The 24,541-nt window shown below is 45.9% G+C and overlaps 3 protein-coding genes across 7 annotated transcripts in view; 1 reads left to right on the top strand and 2 right to left on the bottom strand.

The window, feature by feature from the left end:
* Nucleotides 1-15,929, bottom strand: part of rhbdl1 (rhomboid, veinlet-like 1 (Drosophila)) — a 42,004-nt gene extending 26,075 nt beyond the window's left edge. The window contains exons 1-5 of one of the 4 annotated variants that reach the window (XM_061809831.1): nucleotides 15,795-15,929; nucleotides 15,664-15,703; nucleotides 15,504-15,541; nucleotides 10,227-10,284; nucleotides 9,977-10,073 (exon numbers count right to left, since the gene is read on the bottom strand). In XM_061809831.1, coding sequence (XP_061665815.1) covers nucleotides 9,977-10,073; nucleotides 10,227-10,284; nucleotides 15,504-15,541; nucleotides 15,664-15,703; nucleotides 15,795-15,858 — 297 coding nt within the window. In that variant the 5' untranslated portion in view covers nucleotides 15,859-15,929. Of the gene's footprint in view, nucleotides 1-9,976; nucleotides 10,074-10,226; nucleotides 10,285-11,135; nucleotides 12,838-15,503; nucleotides 15,542-15,663 lie in introns of those variants that run through there. The other 3 variants (XM_061809830.1, XM_061809833.1, XM_061809832.1) reach the window with 3 other exon arrangements.
* On the top strand, nucleotides 13,833-15,025 carry LOC133495331 (histone H1.0-B). Its single transcript, XM_061809834.1, has one exon. The coding sequence runs from the start codon at nucleotides 14,071-14,073 to the stop codon at nucleotides 14,692-14,694; it is 624 nt and encodes a 207-aa protein (XP_061665818.1). The 5' UTR covers nucleotides 13,833-14,070; the 3' UTR covers nucleotides 14,695-15,025.
* Nucleotides 15,930-16,000: 71 nt separating the features above from the next.
* On the bottom strand, nucleotides 16,001-24,200 carry rhot2 (ras homolog family member T2). 2 transcript variants are annotated; one of them, XM_061809827.1, is made up of 19 exons: nucleotides 23,976-24,200; nucleotides 22,676-22,734; nucleotides 22,449-22,530; nucleotides 22,286-22,329; nucleotides 22,129-22,182; nucleotides 21,979-22,031; nucleotides 21,559-21,667; nucleotides 21,375-21,476; nucleotides 21,177-21,275; nucleotides 20,972-21,080; nucleotides 20,755-20,875; nucleotides 20,587-20,671; nucleotides 19,339-19,484; nucleotides 19,141-19,241; nucleotides 18,153-18,283; nucleotides 17,996-18,076; nucleotides 17,798-17,920; nucleotides 17,494-17,696; nucleotides 16,002-16,605 (listed from the first exon to the last, which is right to left on the bottom strand). In XM_061809827.1, exons 1-19 carry the CDS (start codon nucleotides 24,010-24,012, stop codon nucleotides 16,488-16,490), a joined length of 1,857 nt encoding a protein of 618 aa, XP_061665811.1. In that variant the 5' UTR covers nucleotides 24,013-24,200; the 3' UTR covers nucleotides 16,002-16,487. The 2 variants fall into 2 exon arrangements, with proteins under 2 accessions (XP_061665813.1, XP_061665811.1); XM_061809829.1 differs by lacking the exons at nucleotides 21,979-22,031; nucleotides 22,129-22,182; nucleotides 22,286-22,329; ... (1 more) ...; nucleotides 22,676-22,734; nucleotides 23,976-24,200 and adding an exon at nucleotides 21,950-21,978 and having other exon boundaries at nucleotides 16,001-16,605.
* Between the last annotated feature and the right edge of the window lie 341 nt (nucleotides 24,201-24,541).

Raw genomic sequence — 24,541 nt, forward strand, 5'->3', positions numbered from 1 at the left:
TTAAAATCTTTTTAAACCCAGTTTTGATCCTTCACGTTTGCTCTATGTTTTTGTACAATACATAAAGACGTGCGGCGGCGAAAAGGCAACTTTTGACCGTGAACGCATCAATAGCCGCAGCGCTGTAAAGTGTCAGCGAGCCAGACTGCAGCCGGACAAAGGACACGAAAGCTAAAGACCCCGAACAAGCAACCCGCATTAACCTCCTTCGCTCGCGTCTCCTGTCGAGTTTGTAAAAAAAGTCGCAGTCTGGCGCGAGCGGGCGGCCGGAGAACGAGCGTGTGGCAAAACATTTCACAGACTGAAAAAGAATTGCCGCATGTGTTTGTGTGCTTCTTTCTGGCCGTGGGCGAGTGGAGACGACGACATTTCAGCGGCGACAATTGAGTGGGAATACGTGATGGCGGGTCCTTCCTTAGGTTCCTTCCTTTCTTCCTTCCTTCCAGAGTTCATTCGTTTGTTCCTTCATTCCTTCGTTCGTGCATTCCTGCCATCCGGAGTTCCTACCTTCCAGAATTCCTCCATTCCTTCCAAAGTTCGTTCGTTCTTCCATTTGTTCCTCCCTTCCTCCCTTCCTTCCGGAGTTCCGGAGTTTGTTCCTTCCTTCCTTCCTTCGTTCCTTCCTTCCTTCCTTCCGGAGTTCGTTCATTTGTTCCTTCGTTCCTTTGTGCATTCCTTTTATCCCGAGTTCCTACCTTCCGGAGTTTGTTCATTCGTTCGTTCCTTACTTCGCTCATTCCTTCCTTACGGCATTCCTCCCTTGCTTCGTTCATTGGTTCCTTCCTTCCTTCCGGAGTTCGTTTGTTCCTTCATTCCTTTGTGCATTCCTTCCATCTGGAGTTCCTACCTTCCAGAGTTCCTCGATCCCTTCCGAAGTTCATTCGTTCCTCCATTCCTTCCTTCCTTCTTTCCGTCCTTCCTGTTTCAACGTGGGCACTCATGTCTTTTACACAGCTGCGGCGCATGTATGTACCAAATGGTATTTCCTTTACAAACGTACTCGGCGACGCTTGTAACCAGGTGCGCTCTGTAGCCCTGGAATTACGGTACCAAGTATTGCTTTAGTGCCATCTGATGTCATTTCCGGACCAAGCAAGGATGTTATACTGAGGGCCAAATCTACCTTTAACCAAGCCATAGCCTTGTCTAACATAAAAAAAAGAGCTTTCCTTGCATCTTATGGAATCTATTGGCTATTACAAAACTTTTGAGTGTGGGGAGGAGCAGTTGTGACAAATACTGAAGCGTTTTGCTATTTGACTTCTAAAGAAAGCGCATTTGTGGGACATCCGAATGCTCCTTGACAGCAATAACTCAGCCACTCCCCACAAGAACATCGCTCTGTGCGGCACCCTCGTCAAACGCAAAGTGACGCTCGCGAGCTCCTCGCCCCCTCCGCCTCCTCTCCCGAAAGGGGGAGACCCGAGGAATTTTCTTTGATGCCAACCATCCAGCTCCGTTTCCCGTCGCTTAAACGCCGCGCAAACAGCCACCGGCGGCGTTCAAATGCAGCTCAATGCAAATTAGCGTCAGAGAATGATGAAAGGGGACAGCGTGTAAGAGCCTCATTCTTTCTGCCTGACATAAATGTGTCAAAATAGTATTCACAGTGCTCACGCCAGACGTATAAATAACCTGAATAAAATAACCACACGACATGTGGAGGTGATACCCAGCCCTAGCGCACACACACACGATACTTTCAGAAGGTGCCCGGGCACCTTCTCGGCTGGGCTTCGACCGAGACCATCCGAAGGTGAGACATACGTCGCGATCATACCGTACGCATTTGTCAACGGCGGCTGGGAATCGCCCGAGCTCAGGATCGCGAGCTCCTGCAGACAAAGACTAATAAAGTCGCCCGTGTTGCCGCTGTTTGCTTCTAACTGTCTCGCTCTTTCTATAGCGCTCTCGCTCCCTGCAGCATTTTCACAGGGTTCAATTTGGCAAGGTTGCAATATTTTCTTTCACCCGCATTACACCTGCAGTTTCTTTATCACTACTTAGAAAAACACACAATGCCCCAAATAGTGGTTTTGAGATTAAAACCCAGGTTTGCAAAACCTCAAAGGGGAGAATTTTTTTTTCCGCCCAGGAGCCCTCCATAATTTTAGAAACAATTAACATATAGAGTGGTGCCTTGAGATGGGTCTTTAATGCGTTCCGTGATCGTGTTTGCCACTCAAAACCGAAAAATCAATGAAAATCAATGGAAATTCCGTTAAACCGTTCCAGATTTTTTTTTTTTTTTAAACAATAAAAACGGCACTCGGTCATCCGGGAGGGGCTCAGTGTCGAGCCGCCACTCCTCCGCATTGAGAGGAGGCAGATGAGAGGGCCGGGGCATCTGATTCGGACGCCTCCCTGGTGAGGTGTTCTGGGAACGTCCCACCGGAAAGAGACCCCGAGGACGACCCAGGACACGCTGGGGAGACAGGTCTCTCGGCTGGCTTGGGAACGCCTCGGGATCCCTCCGGAAGAGCTGGACGTGGCGGCTGGGGAAAGGGAAGTCTGGGTATCCCTGCGGAAGCTACTTCCCCCGCGACCCGACCCGGAAAAGCGGTAGTTAATAGATGGATGGAAAACAGCACTTTCAAATTGTATTTTATAAAAACATAAAAAAGTAATCACATAATTCACACAGACATTTTTAAAGAGGGAGTAGGATGAAGCAAACTAAGGCAGGGAGGGGTAAATGCGTTAGTATATTTGTCAGGATTGACGACCGTCCCCCATGTGTATTTTACATGACAACATCATTTATTGCCAATTATTTTGACAATCCCGAGCTCCAGCTCTGTGACCTCAGTTTGAGAAACACTCCCATAAAAATTTGACTGACAGAGTGACACAAAATCATTTTTTTCGGTGCGCATATTTCCCCCAAGTGTCTTGCATAGGATGACACCGAGGATGAAATTAAAGCATTCCTGCAGGGACGGGGGGTGGCAGGGGGGGCATTAATAAGCATGAAGCATAAGGTAACGCTCATGAATTGCGATGAGCGAATACGCTATTTTGACACACTTGCTAAATAAAAAAAGTACCCAGGGTCATAAATCAGTCATCCGATACGGAATCAAACGGGGTTTAAAATTTGATTCTTGAACACCACCACATGGGAGTCCCAGAGGCAGAAAAAAAAAAAAGCTTGTCGTCAGCCCTTTTAGATTGATTTGGTCCCGACATGAGCATAATTGGACTGCAGAACGTCCAAGTGTGGCCTTTGCGGACCGTACGGTGTAAGGACGCACCGACACGAGCCGCAGAAACACAGCAATCAACAGCACGGCCATCTCCGGCCTGAGGAGCTTCATTGAAAAGCCGCTCACTGATGAGTGGGCACACGTTGGAGAGACGCTCGCGATATGGATTCATTAATGCCGGCGTTACGGTGTAATAAATCAAAACAATTTCTCGGTACAAACAGAATTGAGCTTGTACGTTGTACTCCATCCTCAAGGTGTTTCTGATGGAGGTCAACTTGACTTCTTACACACTGATCTCATCCAATCCCGATGATGGACCTTCCATTGTGCAAAAAAAAAAAACCAACAAAAAGTCCTTCATCAAAAGGTTCTCACTGTGCTCGAATTTGCCTGAAATGTATCAAATTGCCGTTAAGAGGAACATTAATTTTAAAAGAGGTGTGACCAAAGAGCACATGGCGTTTTCATCACTGACTTATCAGCGGTCGTTAGCCACCACTCAAGCGCTTCTACCAGTAAATGACTCACAAGCGTGACCACGAGCGTCCTCTTACTCAGCCCGCGTCGGCTTCCTCTGCTTGCTACAAACACAAGTTGGGAATAACGCAAACAAATCTGCTGTCTGCATGATCTCCCACGCAGGCACGCACATCTCCCCGAGGTCCTCGATCCTGTTGATAAGGGTATCGGCGAAGGGTCCGTCAACTTTGACCTGCGGAACCCTGCGGCGCAAAATCGATTTCTTAATTTTGAACGGAGCGGCAGCGCGATTGCACCTCTCAATTAAGCGGGGATGATCGGGGCAACGGGCAGTTAAATACGGAGGCGGCACACAAACACCGAATCGGTTGCAGGTTTTCGGCAAATTGGGGGACGACAGAGCTAATTTCCAAGCAGCAATCTCATTGGACAGCTAAACAGTGGTAGCCCTCCTGCAAGGTACCCCCCCCCCCCCCCCCCCAAGGAGAAGTCACCCAGCCAATCAAAACAACAATTGCGGTGTAAAATTACAACACCCTCATTCAAAATAATTCCACGCATCAACAGTTATGACACGCTCATCGTTGTCACCGACATCCCCACGCCGCGTCCCTGCATCCGTTTCAACACCACCCCCCCCCCACCCCACCCCCCCGCCGGCTCGCGCTCTGACCTCACAACGTCGGGAACCACATGGCTCCATGATGCGACGAGCTCATTCAGTCGGCTCTCGATTCTAATATCGCCCGTCGCGATTGACGCACGTCGTGTGTCGCGCTCCCTGGATAGATGAGCGAGTGAGGTGGCAGCCTCTGACAGACAGTCGCCATAGAAACCACCACCGCTGCCGCTGCCGCCGCCGCCGCCGCTCGCTTACCTGCTCTTGTATGAGCTGAAAAAAGGAGCTTCTATCCATATACTGGCCAGGGTGGTGAGAGGAGCTGCCGAGGACAAGGGCATAAGGAGCAAGGCGCGAGGAGAGCGGCGGCGGCGTTGGCGAGGAACGGGAAGGGATGGACGGAGATTTTGGTCGCGGATGCAGACTGTGCTTGAATCGCACTTCCCGCTCGGCGCCCTTGCTGGTTTTTCTCGCCCCCCCTGGAGCGCCGTCTGTCTTTGGAGCGCACGCAAACGTGGCCCGGCGCGGCGCGGAGCGGAGGCTCGACCCAGCTTCGGCAGACACCCCGACGCAAGCTCTCATTCAACACTCCTCCGCCTCCTCGCTCGCCGCTATCCCATCGCACTGACTGCTCCTGCCTCTCGCTCGTCCCTTCTCTTCTCGCTCGCACACAAACGCGCGCAATCATCGCACGCATACTGATGAGCGAGGGGAGGGAGGTGGCCTCGCTCTTCCAATGGGAGACGGGAAAGGAGTGGCGAGTTCGGCGCCTCGGGAAGGGAGAAGGGGAAGGGCTCCACTGCGGTTTACTACCGCCAGACGACACACATACAACATGCCTTCTGCTCGCACATACGTACAAACACACTAACGCGACATTTTTTATTTTTTTTTTTCGCCGCAGGCATACGCATGGTTTGGTATAGTGAAATCCTACAAAAAGGACGGCTGCTCAACTTGGACACGGATGCGTCCGTTTCCATCACTCAGACAACACGACAACGGTGGTTTATAATGACGAGGCTGCTCAGTAAGCTCTCGGGTAATTATAAACACTGGAAACATTAACACGCTAAATGCTCTGCTGAGCGTATTCCCACAAACAATTTGCTCATTTGGATGGCTCACTGACCATTAAAAGCCACTCACATAGTGGAAAATATATATCCACGTTCACAGCAATTTCAACGTGAAGGGAAAATAAGATAGGTTCGGAATTTGACACACCAGAGAGATGAATGTTAACAACGTGACCAAATTTTAAATGGTTACCCAAACACAAAGCTTCAAAATTGTGGAAAAATCTCGCCATTGTCTGTGGGGGTGTCAGCTGGATATGCCAAAATGACGCCTCTCTCAACCGTCAATGTCAAAGGCCTGAAAATGGACATGTCACATCAAAAAAATCCCCCGTTGGCCAGAATAGACACCACCAGATCCTTGCGGGGCATTTCCATATCGCAACAACGAGGCACTCGAAAGCGATTAACCCAGCGGGAAGTCCCGGTCTGAGCGCTCCCGGTGCTGAAAAGTCTTCTTGTGATTAACGCGCATGCGCGTATATTTTGTAGTCTTCAGGCCACTCTAAAGCAGCCACACCAGCGGCTGACCCAAAGGGAAGATGTATTTTCTGGGTGCCGCCATACTTAGCTCGCTAACTGCGTGTTGCAACTGTGCCAAGTAGCCACTCCTGCAAAGGAAAGCGCGAAAGGGGTCCCCAGTCCAGTCCGATGCTGAATTCTGTATTTTGCGCTCCCCCTCCTCCCCCGAAAAATCGACATAGTTCAGTCATTGCACGTTTTCAGCAATGATCTTCAAACATGTACGTTTCTAAACGAACCTGTGAATTCGCATTGCATTTTTTTTAGGCGTGATAAAGAACAAGAAGATGACACAGCCTGCACCCCCCACTTAAAAGGCAGAGGAGTCTCTTTTCACACAATCCTGCGGTCACACTTTCTCCTCAGGATGTTGACTCGGACGCAAATCCCAAATCATAAAACAAGACGCGTCCTAAAGACACCATCAGGGTTGTGACACAATCGTGACATCCGCAGAGATTACAATTATTAAGTATTTCTCGTCTTCTCCACGGTTTCCTTGTAAGATTTTACCGGCAATTCAAATCTCCTTCCTCAGAGACGAAAGCAATCTCGGGCTTTCTGTGATACCGAATCACACCACGTTTGGCCCGCTATCTCCCCGTGAACAGGAAGCATTTTAGATGTCCCGATTAGGGGACATGTGCACGTTGTAATTACAGCAACGTGTCCGGTTGTTTGGGTCGAATGGAGGCAGCTGCTACGGCGCTGGAATTCGGGCCACTGATAATGCTTCTAGTCTCGAATGCCGTGATTTGCAAACTTTTCACACAAAGCACCGGCTAAAAACGTACCGCGCTCTCTGTGTGCAAAAATCGTGAATAGCATTACAATATAGTAGTATAGCAAGCCTACGTGTGCCCAAGTGACAGTGAGCACAATAAGTTTGACATCAGACCATTTGGTGACAGTGAAGTACAATATTTCTAAATTAATAAGATGAGAAACGTGAATGCGTTCCAAAACATACACAGCGGATTCCCACAATTGTTGCAAGCAGAAATGACAGAATTTGAAAAAGTCTACAAAGCAACTGCAAAACATGACAACAACCTGAGCAAGCAATCATTCCAGTGCCAGTTCTGCCGTTAAGACTGACTAAAATGAACCTCGAGCAAAGCGAACACAAACTTCAAATCCAGTGCAACGCATTCATTACCTTGTGGTGCGCCTTGCGCTGAATTTAAATCCTCGTCTGCCCTCAGATCAGACAAAACAGCAGTTTAGCTTGTGCGTGGGAGACGCGAGGCTAACGAGGCCTTACTGGGACACAAAGAGGCGGAAAGCATTAATTAGACCACCGGCGTTCACCTTTCTTCCCCGGTTGAAGGTCTTGCTGTTATATTTGTGTGATGTTGGTAAGCTGCACGGTACGTATAAAGGCCCTGAGGTCTGAGGACAGCGTGCACTTTTGTCTAATGTGCATCCGAAGCAAGGGCACGCTGTGCATTTGGTACCTGTGCCATCACTAGCGACTCGCTATCATACACAATAAAATAATAATTACGACCAGTTTTTTGTCACAATAGTAGATCCCCAAAAATATGATGAGAATTTAGCTAGGTAGCTATGCCTACGCCACAAAAATATAGTGATTTGATTTTTCACGATTTCGAACCATCGGTCAAATCTAAACGCTTTTCCGTGGCGTCTAAAATTCACACCACTTTTATGTTCACTCGACACGGACTTTAAAAACCACAGCACCGACCGGACCGTGACTCTCGGCATAGCGTTGAAACCCGAGCGATTATAAAGATTTATGCGGTTCCTAACCTGCCCCCCTGAGGGCAACCATAATTACGACGTAGCCACCGACGAAAACAAGTTGGGCACCGCCGCCTTACACTCTGTGGATTCATCTAAAGCTCGTCGGGGATGCGTGACTCAGGGGTTGAGCGACACTCATTAGCTCCGCGGCATCACCTGGATCCCCGGCGAGGGAGGGGGTGGCGCTCTTTTCGTGCATTTGTGTTTGGAAACAATCCGGCCATATATCTGGCTGACAGCCGCCGAGACGGCCTTGCGGCATTAAAAATGTATTAAGTCAGCTGAGGGAGAAGAGAGGAGAAAAGAGAGCAGGAGTCGAGATGCTGAAATGAAAGGGCGTAAGAAATAGAAACCAAGAAGATTTGATGACACGTTAAAAACAAATTACAGTCTCTTATGTAACAAACCAAATATTGGCACGTCGTCGCTGGCGAAAGCGTTACGCGCTCGTCTCCGGGGTCGAGTGCACTTCTTCGGGAGTAACTGATCTCAAAGGGCATTTGTGCGACTGTGGGAAATACCCGCACGATTGGGTGGCGAAAAAAGGCAGACGTATGAATCAGGTCAGCGGATGACATAGTTCCCGTCCATATGGCTCCGTACTGAAAACCTCTCGGGGATGCAAGGAAGGGGAAGACGGGCTCTAGAGGAGCGACCTTGACTCCAAAGTAAAAGGAACATCAATGGCCGCTCGAGCGGATCGAGCCTTCGATTATCGGACGCAAGAATCGATTGGAGTGACTGTTTGTTGGCAACACGGCGTCTCTCTGCCACTTAACAGCTGAGCTGCTTTGAGCATTTTCTTGGCTCTGCGACAGGCGGCGAGATTCAAGTCACGAGCGACCTCTAGTGTCACATGACCAAAACAAACCACAAGCTCACAAAGCATTTTGCAGCCATAAACACCTTTAGAAGGCCTGACCTCCGCCTACATTCTAAATATTGGTTCTCTTCATTTGCTAGCCTTTGTTTTGCTGTACTTCCAGCACGTGGCAATTCATTTCGTCCAACCAGATTTCAGCTTCTATCTGTTGCTATGTCAATCTAATCTGCCCCGAAGGCCTTCAGAATCAGTCAAGTAAGCGATCACGTTTCAAATTCGGCGATGCGCTGGCCCTCAACAACATCGTGAGCAAAACATGTCGCAGGGAGTCAAGACGGTCTCGACCTAAGACCCGTCACCCGTCCGCCATTTTGTCTGGCTATTGCTTGTACCGTGTTTGTGCGCCCAAGAGTATCTTCGCATTTTCCGCCCTCCTTTTTTAGACATTATCGCCCCAAAGAAGTCTTTGAGCAATGGTTCTGCAGCCAAAAGAAAATCCATGACCAAGGAGACGAAGCTCGAGATCATAAAAAGATTGGAGAGAGGAGAGACCACCAACAGTCGACCATGGTGACAATTACTAAAAACAAAGCCCGTATTTTAGCGCATGTGAAGGGTTCCGTTCCTATGTCGGGTACAATGATCACAAAACAAGGTTCTTTGATACTTGTCGAGATGGAGAGGATTGAGGACCAGGTTCCTTCCCAATAGCTAATAGCCTTCTCTTCCTTCCTTCCTTCCCTTCTTCTCCATCCACCTCTCAGCAGTAAGTACATCATCTTGTCTATTTCATTGTATTTTTTTTTGTGTGTACAAAATATTTTGATGTAAATTCTGATTTTAATGGTGGAATCCGACTCGAGCCGGAATCCGAGGAACGGATCTCAGTCGTAAAGCGACGACTCCCTGTACAGCCGAGTTGGACAAGCAAAACACATTCCAGGTTCGCTCGCCAAGACCGGGGCGAGTTTGAGAAGCGTTACGGCTATCGCGCGACTCTTGCGGCGCTATTTTCTCAAAAGTGGAACTGCTCTTAAACAACCAACGTATGTGCAAAGCCGGGGGAAGTCCACGCGGAGGGCTGCGGCGGAACTCAGGATCAACAAAAGCTTGACTCGCCGGATGCTTGGCAAGGTGGATAAAGCCTGAGCCGTACCCACTTTAGGTTATTCGAGGGCTTCGTGCGAAAGATTCACGCTCAACATGACGCACGCGGCACAGTTGAACCCTGTTATCGTTTTTTGCTTACTATTGATGGCTCCTATAATTTTTATGTGATAGTGGCGATATTAAGAGCTGGATTAAGTGTCCACCGAGGGCCCGGGTACGCCAGTGGCTATTATATATTCAAGTCAACCCCAGAGAAAAATCTAATCTAAAACCTTTCAATACCATACACGTACATAAATTCAATGTCACGGATGGACACATGGGATTTTTTTTTTTTTTTTTTTTTCAAAGATAACACAATTACCTCGTGTTTGCGTTGCCATCTGCAGGAACCTGCAACCGCCAGTGCAAGCTTGAGCGGTGAACTGAAGTGAAATACTGCCGCCGAAACGTGGCAACTGCTGGGCGTAAAAGATTTTAGTGTCAAGTGTAAGGGATGACATAAAAACAAGTGACGAGTAAATATACTGACGCTTCTAAAAGTGTTACCGTGGAGACAAATTCAAAATAACCTAATATGTGTCAGAGAGGAATTGTTTATGATGCAGGTGTACCTAATTTTGTGGCCGGTGAGCGTCATGCTGCCGCAGGGGTCGGACCACTTGCAAAATCCTGCAGTGTTAAAAGGACAAAGGTGAAAGGTGGGATTAGCGCTAAATGTGGCATTCTTCGAGTGCAATATGTCAAAGAGCAAAATCAAACGTGGTCAAGTTTTTACGGCGAGAAACGTACAATTGAAAAAATAGCTGATGACTGGCTCGAAATTGCCCGTTGGTGTGAATGTCGGTGCGGGTGCGCGAGTGTTGTTTGTTGGGATAGGCTGCAGCGGTCCCGCGGCCCTTGTGAGGATGAGCACCTCAGATAATGGATGGATGGCTGTCTTTAAATCAGTGGTGTCAAGTCTACTTACTTTTAATCGCAAAAGTATCATAAACGTGAAACCATATGAATGTATAGTCAGTAGGTATAGCGGTACTGCAAAGGTCAAAGTTCGGCATAGAAAGGAAACAAATTACAAAGCAAAGGTTTTTTTTTTTCCCGTTATAAACATGCAGAGTTCATAATATTTGAAGACCCTGTAGAGTGAAGACATTTTGGTTTTTAAATACATAATACATGTTTGAAGATAATTGCCGAAAACATGCAACTACTTTTCTTTCTCAATTGTACTAATTTAGGAGATATACAACAACGTTCAACCCAGCTCCAGGTATTTTATTAGTGATTGTTTTTTGTGGCTATTTTGAATTGCGGGCAGGCCTCGACTTTGGCAGCTCGATGGGGGGAAGCAGTTTAGAAAAAGTGCTGTATCGGAACATCGCGTAATTGCTTACGGCAGCTTCTATAGGCACCTCTGCCTGTTTGACTGGTGACCGACAGCGCACACGCTCTAGAAGCTTGTATGTGTTGATGTGTGTACGTGTTGTCAAGGGTTGTCATGCGAGAGCTGACATGACAGCTACCTGTGAGTAGTCAGGGGGAGGGGGGCGGGGGGGGGGGTGGTCAGTGAATGCAGGGCCCGAGTGGGAGGCCTCCGTCCGCGTGGCTGCGACAAACGCAGTCGCGCCGTGACACCTGTTCTTACACACAACAAACACACGCGTATTCAACACTTGCGAATCAACTTGCGCGACGGGCACCGCGCCGACAGACGACTGTTGTACAACTCGAGTCGAGCCCGTCGCCGCCTTGTTCTCGCTTTGTGACGTCTTAACTTGACCACAGAGGTGTTGGTGACTTCGGCTAAATTGTGCATTCAAGGCAAGGCAAAATAAGCAAGCAAACAATGAAGAAATACAGAAAAATATGTCAACTATTTTGGGGGGTTAACTCACCATGTTGACTTAGTCAATAGCACCCCTGTTGACTCAAAAACACGAAATGTGCGGTGGAACAATCTATCACTGGGCGTGCAGTAGTGACCTAACCAGCCACAGGACTAGGCTTAATGCGGCTAAAATGACATGAATTGACGTTAAAGCCACTGAGAGGGTGCAACAAAACCTGTACAAGGGAATAAATAAATCCGTTTCCTGCAGCCATATCAGGTTTGTCCTCAGTTTAGCAGGCCCGGATTTCATACTGATGAAGTCCGTTTGTGAGTAAATTGAGAGAGGAACAGAATGATTGCAGCAATTTTACTTTGTCTGATGTTTTTTTTTTTTTGGGAGACTTCCCTCAATAAATGTTGGTGAACAACTACACCATCGTGCAGCCCAAATAACATCAGGCAAAAATTGCTGACCTTATATAGTAGTGAAATCCCTTTTTTAGATAAACATTTTGCGCCAATATGCTAGCAAGTGCTTTATGAGCAACATCAGCTTCAACTTTTATAAAATAGATCACCATATTGTAGGTAAGTGATGATGTTAATTGAACTGGTTTGACAAATTTTGCAATCATTTCATAAGTGACCCATTTTCTCATGACTAATTTAGCACTTAAAAACAAAATTTTATTTCCCATCGCATTCATCCGCCCACATAGAACGTCTGCAGTGAGTATGAAGCATATACTGTACAACTAAAAATAAAAGTCTGGCCCCCCAGCGAGAAGATGGAAACAGTGAGGCCGTGGACCGGCGACTGCTGAGGGGGCCGCTTTTGTCCCCGCTTGCCTCTCCCGACCAGAAGCGAGCTCACCAACCAACGGGCCGGGCGGGGAGGAAAAGCTGAGGTAAAAAATGAAATGTTCAAGATGCAAAATGCATCAGTGTGGCAACCGCTCAGTGACGTGGAATAAACACACGCGCTCCTATTGTTGTGCAGCCGTGGTGGGCTCGTTGCAGCTCCCATCATTATCATCATCATCATAATCACTTCTGATTCACTCCCCCATGACACTTGTGCACAAAACTCTCTTCACCCACAATTCAACAAAATTCTAATTATCCTGAATATACAAATATTATTATTATTTTTACTACAACAGCAGCAAGTGGGTACTTGCTTCCAAGGACACGGGTTCACCTTTAGGCAAAAAGTCTTGCTTCTGCCCACGTCAAGTGACGATATTGTAAATTGAGTCAAAAATGACGCACAAGTCACGTCTGGAGTAGAAAAAAAAACAGGCAAACGGTGAGTGGGACAAAATGGCGCTACAGGGACAAGCAGCACTTTTGAAAATGAAAATAAAAGATGGGAAAATTGCTACATTTGCGGGTTTTAATGACGACCGTGTGCCAAAAAAAAAAAAAAAAAAAAGACAGCAGAGTATTTGAATTGGGGGACAAAAGCCCCACGCAGGTCCAAAAGTGTTTCCGACTGACGCGTCAGTTCCTAAACAAAAGAAGCGCCGCACCTCGCATTCAAAGACTCGACTCGAGGCTGCAGCCCCCCCGTTTGCAGCTGGAGCCACGACTGCACACGAGAGTACACCCCCCCCCACCACACTGCAAAATAAAATGAACATTTGTTGCTCCCACGACCGACGCGTGTCACGCTGGGATGCGTTGGCAACTTTCCTGACAATGGCGAAGGAGCGCCGACTGCCATAGTGACACACGTAAACAATTCGGTCCAAAAACAGCGAACCCGGCCGGCAAAATCCTCGTGTCGTGACACAAATCAACCCACGATATGGCCACAAGAGTCACCTGCGACTCGGACACGGTGACATTTCATTTATACCAGGTTTAACAGTAAATAATCTCGACCACGTCACTTGATGTCAATGGCCGGACTGTGTTAGTTGTGAAAATGTAAGCAAGTATTAAAAGCCAAAACGGGACCGTGGACCGAGCCGAGTCCGTGCAATCGGTAGAGCATAGATTCACATTTCTGGTGCACGACAAGATTTGCACCGAGGTTCCTTCCGTTTGGGTCAATTTAACGCGAATTGTGCAAAATTGTTGGCGGCGCGGATTACTTCCAGCCGGTTTTCGCGGAATAAAAGTTGTTCTTCGGGGTTGTCGGGACGCGTCGAACGGGTCGCGGGGAAGCCCAATGCCTCTGCTATCGGCCCGTGGTCTCGCGTGGGTCGGAACCGGCGCACACTCGTTCTATTTGAAGGGAATGTGAGAGTGAAGAAACACAAACGGGACAGCGCCAGTTCCATGGAGTCCGCTAGATCAGCTGCTGGCAGTTGCTGTTCTCAATCACGTCCGCAGAGAGGCTTCATAGTACCGCCGGCGCGCCGGTGGATTTGGACACTTAAGACATCTTCTGGGCTGGTTCGTCAGTACCGGCGGACACGTCATATATTACTTTTAACAACAACAAAAAAGTGACGTATTTAGGACTTTTTGTGTTTCCCAAAGCGATCGTTTGTTTTTGTTTTTTTTTGTCGTTTTATTGCCGAGACACTGACGAAGGTTTTTTTTTTTTTTTTTTTTTTTCATTTTTTATTTCAATTTGTGCTTGAACTGAATAAAAAGAGAAAAAACGAAAAAGAACCATGGCAGAGACATCGGCATCTCCAGCGAAAGCCAAGAAAGCGCCCAAGCCCAAGAATCCCGCATCTCACCCCAAGTACTCGGACATGATCCAAGCCGCCATCGCGCAAGACGCCAGCCGGAGCGGAGCGTCCCGTCAGTCCATCCAGAAGTTCGTCCGGAAGAACTACAAGGTGGGCGACAACGCCGACGTCCAGATTAAGATGGCCCTCAAGCGGCTGGTGGCGTCCGGGATGCTGCGCCACACCAGCGGCATCGGCGCGTCGGGCTCCTTCCGACTCGCCAAGCCCGACGTCGACGCCAAAAAGTCCACCAAGAAGCCGACCCCCGCCAAGACCAAGAAACCGGCCCCCAAGTCGGCCGCCAAACCGCCCAAGAAGGCGCCCAAGCCCAAGAAGGCGACCAAGCCGTCGGTGAAGCCCAAGAAAGCGGCCGCCAAGCGGACGCAGGCGGTCAAGGGAAGCAAGAAGGCCTCGCCCGGCAAAGTCAAGAAGGCGACGGCGGTGGCGGCCCAGAAGAAGACCAAGAACAAGGCGGTCAAGCCCAAAGCCAAAGCGGTCAAGAGGACCGTCAAGCCCAAGGCCAAGCCCACGAAGAGGGGCGCCAAAGCGGCCAAAAAGAAGTGAAGTGAAGTGGAAAGGGACACCATCACAGACTGTGTAAATACTCCGGAAAGGACACCTTTTCCTACATGTATTATTTTTCTATAGGAGCCCACGCAAACTCTCGACTACACCCGACTGCAACCGGACTTGAACGGCTTTCAAGGATTCATGTGTGCCCACTTTGTGCTTGTGACATTTTGGTGGTCCCCTTGTAGTGACGTGCTCCAAGTTCGGACCGCTTTCCCGTTAGCGGATCCCTTCATTCCATCCGTATTTTGTTGTGCTCAATCTTTTAATAATTAAAATACTACTTTGAACGACATTCAATTAAAAACAAAATGTGTTTTCAAAAGTTGCTTTTTTTTTTTAAATCCATGCTCATATTTGAGGAAAAGATGCCCGTCAAACAAATAGCCGATGTAATAAATCTGGACAATATTTGACAGTTGCGCACCACTTTATTAGGTGCATATCGAAATAGACACGTCAAGGAAGTGTCTTGTGGTTTTATGAATTGATTTTTTTTTTTGTTTGTTTGTTGGTTTCAGTTTCAATTTCTTCAGAACTGACGCTAAATAGGAAGGACGGGAATGAGGAATCAATACAGCGGTTTTACGCTTGGAAATTGCTGCTCTGACAATTTAAATTTCCCACATGGGATGACTTGAAAAGCTATTCCCCCCCCCCCCCCATAATGCGGTATGGAAAAGCACGAGGAATCATCCGCTATTCGACATTAATCCATTTTGCACTCCATCTACTTCATTACATACACTTAATCCATTTATTCTGGAGACACTTAAGCGTGAGCAAACAAAAAGGTCACTTACCTACCACTTCATTCAGTACATTTAGTCTTTTAAGAAACCTAAGTACCAGAAAATGCAGTTATATTTAAGAAAGAACACGTTTGACCCGCTAAATTGAAATTATAAACTAATAAAAGCGGATACAATGGACTGGACGCGCACGCCCGGTTTCTCAACTCACATCTGACACTGCCCTCTTCTGGCGGTTTGGAGGAACTTTACTGTTGGGACGAGAGTCAGGAGAACACAAATCAGGCCGTTTTTCAAACAACTACAAATACATATAAATACCGATGGAAGTGTTACACTTACGGGGAAATATTGAAGATGTCGACGACAGCTTCTGCAAATGCAACAGAACAACGATCCAATGCATTCATGGACCCCGCCCAGGAGTGTTCTTTTATTGTGCATGTTAAGAACAGTTCCTCATGAAAAACAACATCCGGGGATTCCACTCATCCAACCGGGGAAGGAAAATAAAACATTTCCAAAGAATTTGTCAAATATTTAATTAAAAAAAAAAAAAAAAACTTGAGATGGCAACTGAGATGCGATTTGAACACATTTTCCCCCAAATTAAAAACGGTTGACAGTCAGATGCTTAATGGCGGCAAGCATCACCGTCACTAAACGAACAAATGCGTCTTCATCTGAGGCCTCACTGCAATAAAATAAAAGTTTCCGTCTCAGCGCAAAGGGGATTCGCTTTCAATTTTGCTTCGGAAAAACTGCAAGTGTCATAAAATATTTGAATCTCATTAGCAATAAAGTGATAAGACTCCTTTACTGGGCTGCCGTCCATTTTGATGGCGCGCTTGTTTGGATAAGGCAGAAAACTGTGGCCTGTGGCAAAAAAATACACTGCAAGGACCACAAAGATTGTTTTGAAACACGAGGACGGTCCAAACACACACACACACCGGGGGCAGATTAAAACTCTATTGGGAGTCTTGATCGGAACGGCTGGAGTGAGCGGAAAAAAAAAACTCAACCGGTCGCAGGTCATTTCAGTCTGACAGCCACTCTGTAAATAGCAAAACCCACAACTGCAACCACAGCTGAGCCCAACGCCACTCTCAGCCAGAACGACGCGTTGCTCACTTCGGAACCATTTAGGTGCCTGTGGGGGGGAGAAACACAACAGATTTCGGACTTAGAGTAGGGACCCGCTGAACTTCAGGGGAGGATACAAGCCTACGATAAAACCAACTAGCGTAATTTACGGCCTATAAACCGCGGCTTATGCGGTGATGCGGATAATTTGTGCATTTTTTTTCTGATGGCCGCAAGGGGGGACGCAAGCGGAAAAGGTAAAGAGTGAGACCGGTGGAATATATGTGCCGAGGAAGTGACTTTTACCGGTATGTTTTTTTTTTTTTTCCCTAACCGACCCTGTTAGCGTTGCACTAGCGTGTTGCTGCTGTGTTACTACCGCGTCTGAGTAATTTTTACTGGTATATATTTTTTTAAGCAGCCCTGTTAGCACTGTTCCAGCGTGTTGCTGCTGCTGCTGCTGTGTTACTGCCGTGTCTCAGTGATTTTTACCGGTATATATATATTTTTTTTAACCGGCCCTGTTAGCGCCACGCTACCGTGTTGCTGCGAGGTGTCACTGATTTAGGTATGTTTTTTTTTTTCATGCTAGCTACCGTGTTGCTACTGTGTAGTTACCGCAGCTTTTTTTTTTTCCAGTATGTATTTTTTTTTTTTAAACAAGCCCTGTTCGTGCTACCTTGTTGCTATGTTAAGCTAAGCTAAGGTATTAAAACTTTGAAAACTCTGTGTACCGTCTTTCCCGTGTTTCAATTTGGGTTTCATTGTGTGCACTTCCGGCTTTTACACAGGTGCGGCTTATGTATGTACCAAATGGTATTTCCTTTACAAATGCGCTGGGTGAGGCTTATAACCAGGTGCGGTCTGTAGGCCGGAAATTACGGCATTAGCTCAGCCCTATATTCACTATCTTTAATTATAGGACAGAGCAATTTTTTTGGAAAGTCCAACGTACGGGTACACAGCAGCCCAGGCAAGTCTGGTGTAGATGTTCTTGGTGCTGGAGTCGGGAAACGTGTGGGAGAAAGGCAACGGCTGAGGCAGTCTGTGTTTGGAGCAGAACTCGGCGGGCGTCACTCCGTGGAACTGCTTGACTTGGGTGAGGTCTTGCTTGGAGGCCACCAGCACGCACGGGATGTCGCTATCCATGTAATGTTGCTGAATGACAACAAACAATACCAACAATAATGATAATAAAGTGAACTAATATTCAGTAATAAAAACACGGAATTTACTGTTGGAGAACCTTAGTAGATTACCTTGTATATACTGGCGCAGTAGTCAAAGGAATGTGGGTCGCTGGCATCGTACATGAGACAAGCGACGTCGCAGTGGGAGTCGGACGCCTTCAGGAAGTCCGCCTCCACGTCCACTTCGTTGAGCTGCACAGAAACCAGACCGACGAGTACGGCTAACCGTCGAAGGATGCCGTCAACACCGGGACGGCCTGAACTTACGATAAGGGACTTCTCTTGATTGCTGATTTGGACCGTGTTGATGGCAAAGGAGGAGAAGTCGCTGTCGCCGTCTGCGTTGTTCTGGTCAAAGCAACAGATGCGACGGTCAAGACCGCAGCATGTAGTTCGTGTTCCTGGCGAACAGATGGCATCGTACCGCAGCGTTGCGGCCCAGGAAGGCCTGGAGGAACGTCGTCTTGCCCGTCCCCCGTTGCCCGATCACCTTGCACAGAAATACCGAACGCTGCGTTTGGCGCTTCTCCAGGTCCGCCTCTCTCTCTCTCGTCACTGTGCGTTTCAAAAACAACAGAGGCTAAATTTAAACACGGACATGGGCTAAGACCACACTGGTGCTTTTGGAACAGGAAAAAGTAGTCGCTAAAACAGCACTCGTGTTCCATGAAATTATATTAATTTGTTCCCAAGTCTATTTCATAATGTTTCTGTTAAATGCGTCACGTTTTTTTTTAACACTGAAGCACACGGTCTGTAACAACGAGCTGATGCTCAGCCTACTTCTACTTCCTAGTTTACCGGACACCCCCCCCCCCCCCTCCGCTCTTAAAGGGGTACACTCATGATTACAAACAGAACACACACCTGCAACTTTATATCTGCGGGCATGACAGGTGGACCACATCCGTAACTTTATATCTGCGGGCATGACTGACCACACCATACATTTTTCAAATGGGAGTGACTGCTTTTTAAAGTTGTAGCAATTAATTGATTAACTGACAATAAATTGATCAAATTTAATCCCAAATGTTTTGCAAATCAAACGCTAACAAACGTGTCATATCCCAAGCAGGCTGTGTTTGGGTGCATTGCACGAGATCCAGACGAATAATTCATTTACTCTGACTGATGTTGATTATTGTCGTAGCTGCTTTCCATCCATCCATTTTCTTTGCCACTTATCCTCACGAGGGTTGCGGGGAGTGCTGGAGCCTATCCCAGCTGTCAACGGGCAGGAGGCGGGGTACACCCTGAACCGGTTGCTAGCCAATCGCAGGGCACATAGAGACTAACAGCCACATTCACAATCACAATCACACCTAGGGGCAATTTAGAGTGTCCAATTGATGTGATTTGCATTTATGTTAGTGATTTAAAGCTGCGCACATTCTACGAAATACACAAACCCGTGACGGCAGAAGTCTGAGACTCCTGCTCTGTGAGAATCGGATAGCCGAGGTATCCCAGGTGCTCCAGACAACGGTGGATGTCGAGATAAGCAGACAGCCTGTAGGTTAACCAGAAAAAAAGATTGCTGGCAAACACACGCAAAAAAAAAAAGTGAGTGAACAACTGGATGTTTAAAAAATATGTCACCGCCGTACCTCCACTGACAGCGGAAGCCGTGATTGGAGATGTAACCCTCGCCGGTGGTCGGGACAGTCATGTAGACTTCGGCGCCCCACGGCATGTAAGGGCAAGCACAGAACAGATTCTTCAGCTCTGCTGGTGACAGCGCAGAGTCCTTGTCCTGGGAGGGGGAATATTTTTGTTAAAGAAGATGTGGGAGTGGAAAAAAAAAAAAAAAAAAAAAAATAAAATAGCCTGAACACTTCACATTCATTGCAATCAACAGCTAACATGCTGCAGGCATACGCTGAGTTTGCTTTCCAAGAATTCCATTTTTTTTTTTTTTTGCAATTTTGTTAGTATCCTCAGCGTATTTTTTATCAAGTAGTAATAAGTGCTGAAATAATACATCTCAATTGCTGGGAGATATTTGCATGGAGGGAGGAGCCAAGTTTAACCTGGGTTATTGGAGAGAGTTGCAGTTTTGCCACGTTTTTGTTTTCCATTTTTTTCCTCAGCAAGCAACTCACAGTGTTGCCTTGAAATACGAGTTTAATATGTTCCCTTAGCACCCTTGTTACTCAAAATTCATCACAAATTACATATCAAAACATCTTTCCCCACTTGTATTAATGGAAATTCCACTTATCTGTTCCAGATTCACAGAAACATTTTTGTAATCTATTTTCACTAAGAAAAAACAATGTAATGTTTTACTCAAAAGGTTATGACAAATACAATCCATGCATTATCCAAGCCGCTTATCCTCACAAGGGTCACGGGAAAGCTGGAGCCTTCAGGCTACACCCTGAACTGGGCAGATATCGACACCATCACTGAGCGGGAATCGATCCCACGTTGCCCGCACCAAACGCAGGCGTGTGCACCACAACACCATCAGTGACTCACTTATGCCAAATACAATGGAAAGAAAGCTTTTCCCAAATTTTTTTTTTGGTTCAATTCAATGTACATTGTGCTGCTCCTTCTGGTGTGTGTGTGTGTGTGTGTAAATTGTTCACTAGCCAGCAATAACATATTTTATTTTCATCAAGCCGGTTTTGCAGCAAATTACCCGGATCACTAAAACTTTTTGTGACATTTTTGTTTGGTAGCGGGCCGTGAAAATGTTCTTCCGGAAAAAGCGTGCCTCGGCTCAAAGGTTGGGAAGCAATTAATCCGAAAAGATTGCTCCAGTTATATGAGTGACCAATTAAAATGAGATAAAAAGGGATTTACAACACCAATTCCGTACACAGCTATCAGCTGAGATCACAACTCACTTCGTCGTACTTATCAAACAGCCGCTGGAGGAACTGGTGACCCAAATGATTGAGTTCAGTGGTGCAGCCCGCAGGCACCCGTAGGCTGCGGTGATAAAAATCAGGCATAAGAATGTGACGGGTGAGCACGAAAACGAGAAGCACGACAACGGAGGTCGGCCGACGTACGCGGGGTAAAGGTAATCATCGTTCAGTTCGAGGTTGTCGTCATAACCGAACTTCCTGAGGATTGTCCACGTGGTTTCATGCCGTCCCCGCTGGATGAATAACGTGTTCAGGAACAAGAAGCCTGGAAAATGAGACGTCTTAGTGGACAGCGCCGATGTTTAAAATAAAAACAAACAAATGGTGTTAAGTTTCAAAACAAGCAAGGAGAACTATTTACCATTTAAAGTCAGGCCATTGTCCTGCACTCCATCGCTGGTATTTTTCCAAACAACCGTCTTTACATCTTCTAAGGCCTCCGGTGCCAGCGGATTTCCAAAACAAGATTTCTAAAAGGGACGTTTTTAAAACAAAAAACAGAAGTTCCGGTAAGTTGGCATCACTTCAAACTGGAAGACGGAGCGGTGAAAGCTTGTGACGAGCACTTGAAAGCAGTTGAGCTCGGCGTCGCTGAGGACGCGGTCGTTGTCCTGGTCGGAGATGTAAAAGATTCGACTGAGCGCTTTGACGCACTGAGGTTTGAGCTGGGAGGGGAGAAAATAAAGTTAGTCGATAATAACACAGATATAAATGGAGGAAACTGGGACTTTATTTAAAAAAAAATAATAATAATAATAACCCACCTGTTTGTCTTCAGGGTCGTACAGAGGGGCGGTGGGGTGGAGGACCGCCTTCTGTGCGTAGTAGAACAGCTCTGATATGTTTTTCAGATTCCTTGCGGAACACTTGGGGGGGGGGGGGGACACAGAGGATGAGCAGCTTGGACACATATTTGAAATATTTGAGTCAAAGGCAGTTAAATCTTACCTCGACACACGTCTCAATCTCAGAAAACTGGTTCATGATGGGGAGAATGGTTTCCATGGAGCTACCCGAGCGCAGATCCGACTTGTTCCCCACGAGGATGATTGGAACTCTTACATGATTAAAAAAAAAATGCATTAAAATAAAGTGTGATTTACTTAAGTATGGGATGAACTAAAACTCTAAGTCGATGTGTTAAAAAAAAGCATTGTCATTGCACATCAATGAATATCTTTTTTGTTTTACGTTACCTGATTATTTCTGATTTCTATTCAACTTTAAACCAAAGCATGCATAAAATGAACTTTTGGTGTATTGTTAATACCCCTAAAAATTATACATTTATGCGGTCGTGGAGAAAAAAAAAAAAGAATTCAGGTGTGCAGCTGCTCACAATGTCTCCTTTTAAAAGTGGTGACATACTTGTTGCCTTTCTCTGCATCACCGTTTACTAAAGGGATCCATTTTGTCTTGATCTGGAGAAAACAACAAAATGGCAGATAGTGATTATTATACATTTCACGAGCTTCTAAATGAATATAAAGTGCACGTGCGTGTGTGTGTGGAAATCACCTTTTCTATTGACTCCTCGTTGGTGACATCATAGACTAAACACACCACATTCGCCTACAAGGGATGAATTGAGCGTAATTCTTTATTAATCACGCATGTTTTTTTTGGGTGTTCTACAAAAACCACAAATGTCCTAGACACCCATTTATGTACTCACCTTGAGGATCTCTGCTTTCAGTGTCTCGTCATTCTGCTCTTTTTCTGTCAAAGTTATTGACCGTCAATAATTAGCGAGCTCTGACAAAAACCTGAACACACTCTAAACACTTTTTTTTTTTTATTATTCTAATATAGAAAAGTGCACTACGTACAAAATTTACCTGAGTAGTCCACGATGTGTGTAGGCACTTTCTCCGGAGTGACGTCGGCCGGGATGGTGATTTCTTCAGCTCGGGATGGAACCTGCGAGTCAATATTGATTTTATGTACCATCTACTATCTATTTTGGCAAACAGCGGCTGCAAAATTAAAGTAATTGAAAGCCCCCCCGCCACAGAAAACTCAGCAAGGAAGAGGCTAATGAGAGTAGAATTATCCTGACACTGACCTCCTCGGGGAACTCCTCTCCAACCAAGGACATAATCAGGGACGTCTTCCCCACCATGGCTGTTGGAATGGGGAAAAGTATCAAATAAGACAAGTGGCTAATGCGCATAATATGCACGCTGGGAAATACATCACAAAATCTGCTGCGGATTTGAAAACCCAACACTGGTGGTGTGCGATTTAGCCATTTTATTTGTCTCGGGTGTGTGTGTCTACGCTCACACCAAGACCAACAACAAAGCTGGTAGAGAAAAGATAGTCTCCCCTCAAATGATTTTTGTTTTAAAAGAAGCAACAGACAACAAGACTGGAAGAAATCAATTGACACTCATTTTAAAGTTAGACTGCAACCGACAGTTGGAAAGTTGCACATTTTACCCGTGTGTGTAAGTCAGATCATGAAGCAAAAAGATGAAATTTCTTTTACATTGGCTCAAGACGTTGAAACTGATCAGACTGCAGTACTTTATGTATCATGTCAATTTAGGAGAGTCTAAAATAAGTGTAAGCAAACATATACTCAAGCACATCCTTGGATTTTTAACCCCCATCCTATCGAGCGGGTCCGTTGAGCCTCCAGGTGGTTTTGATGTCACATGATTATTAAAACCACTAAAGTCAGAGTCTGGTTTTGAATTTATCTGTCAACTTGTCGTAAAATATGCATTATTTTTAGCTTCGTGTGTGATGTCCAATTGGACTACAAGTAAAAGCAGATTTTATTTTAATAACCAAGATGTGTTTCTTTGAAATTTAAAAATACATAATAATGGACACGTTTCGAAACAATAACCTCTCAATCATTTAACACACTTATTGAATTGTTCTAGAATGCCCTGGTCGCTAATAAATGATCAGTGAAAACGAGAAAAGTAATAATATGGAGCAATAATAAAGCACAAATGTATATTAATTGTATTAATCCAGTTGTCTAACAGATAAATCATTTTATATATCTAAAATAGTTCTAAACCTATAATTTTCATGAGCTAAATGTATAAAAATGAAAAAGTATACAGTATGTCAACGAAATATTTGGGGGGAGACGATATGAATTAAACAATTACAGGACTGAGTGAGAACGTGGCACAACTATCATGTAAAGTTTCACGTCATCTATTGAGCATGAGGTCGATATGATCTTCTAGGGGGAAAATCACCCCAAAAAATCTCCGCAGAAAACTGCCAAAATATTTCGTTGACATAAAATGTATACTTCGTCCATATTAGCTTGAAAACCACAGTTATTAAGTTAGCCGCAACGGCTAATAAGCTAGCTGCTCATCAGCTGTCATACTTACGTTCCCCCAACAAAAGTATCCTCACGTCTTGCTTCATGTTGCCTTCCTGTTCGAAGAACAGCCACGCACGTCGCTGCGCTACAGGGACATTCGTCTTTCATTTGAATATTCAAACTTTCGCTAAAAGACCCCAAAATGTGCTCCTCATCATTCGCTCCGCTCCGCCGCGATTTTTGGACACAAGGTGAAGTTGTCCATTTCCGGTTCAAAAGGAAGGGCGAAAAAAAGACGCCCTCTGTTGGACAGCCCGAAAGCTACACACAGTTGACTTGGACTAAAAATAAAAATAGTTTAAAAAATTGACTCATATTTTTAAAAAAACTAAAAAAAAATCCATCACACATGGAGTTATTTAATTGTTAATTTTTCTATATTTTATTTTTCCATTCTTGGTTTTCCATGCTACCAGTCATGAGGTAAGGGAAACAAAGAATGGCATGAGAATGCTCAATGAAAAGTATTTTTGTATGAATTATTATCATTAAAAAATTTGTTGATTAATCATGAATAGCAACATTGGAAAATATGACTAAAATATATTTTTTTTGATGAAACAATGGGTCAAC

The sequence above is a fragment of the Syngnathoides biaculeatus genome, chromosome 22 (assembly GCF_019802595.1).
Source record: "Syngnathoides biaculeatus isolate LvHL_M chromosome 22, ASM1980259v1, whole genome shotgun sequence".
NCBI lineage: Eukaryota > Metazoa > Chordata > Actinopteri > Syngnathiformes > Syngnathidae > Syngnathoides > Syngnathoides biaculeatus.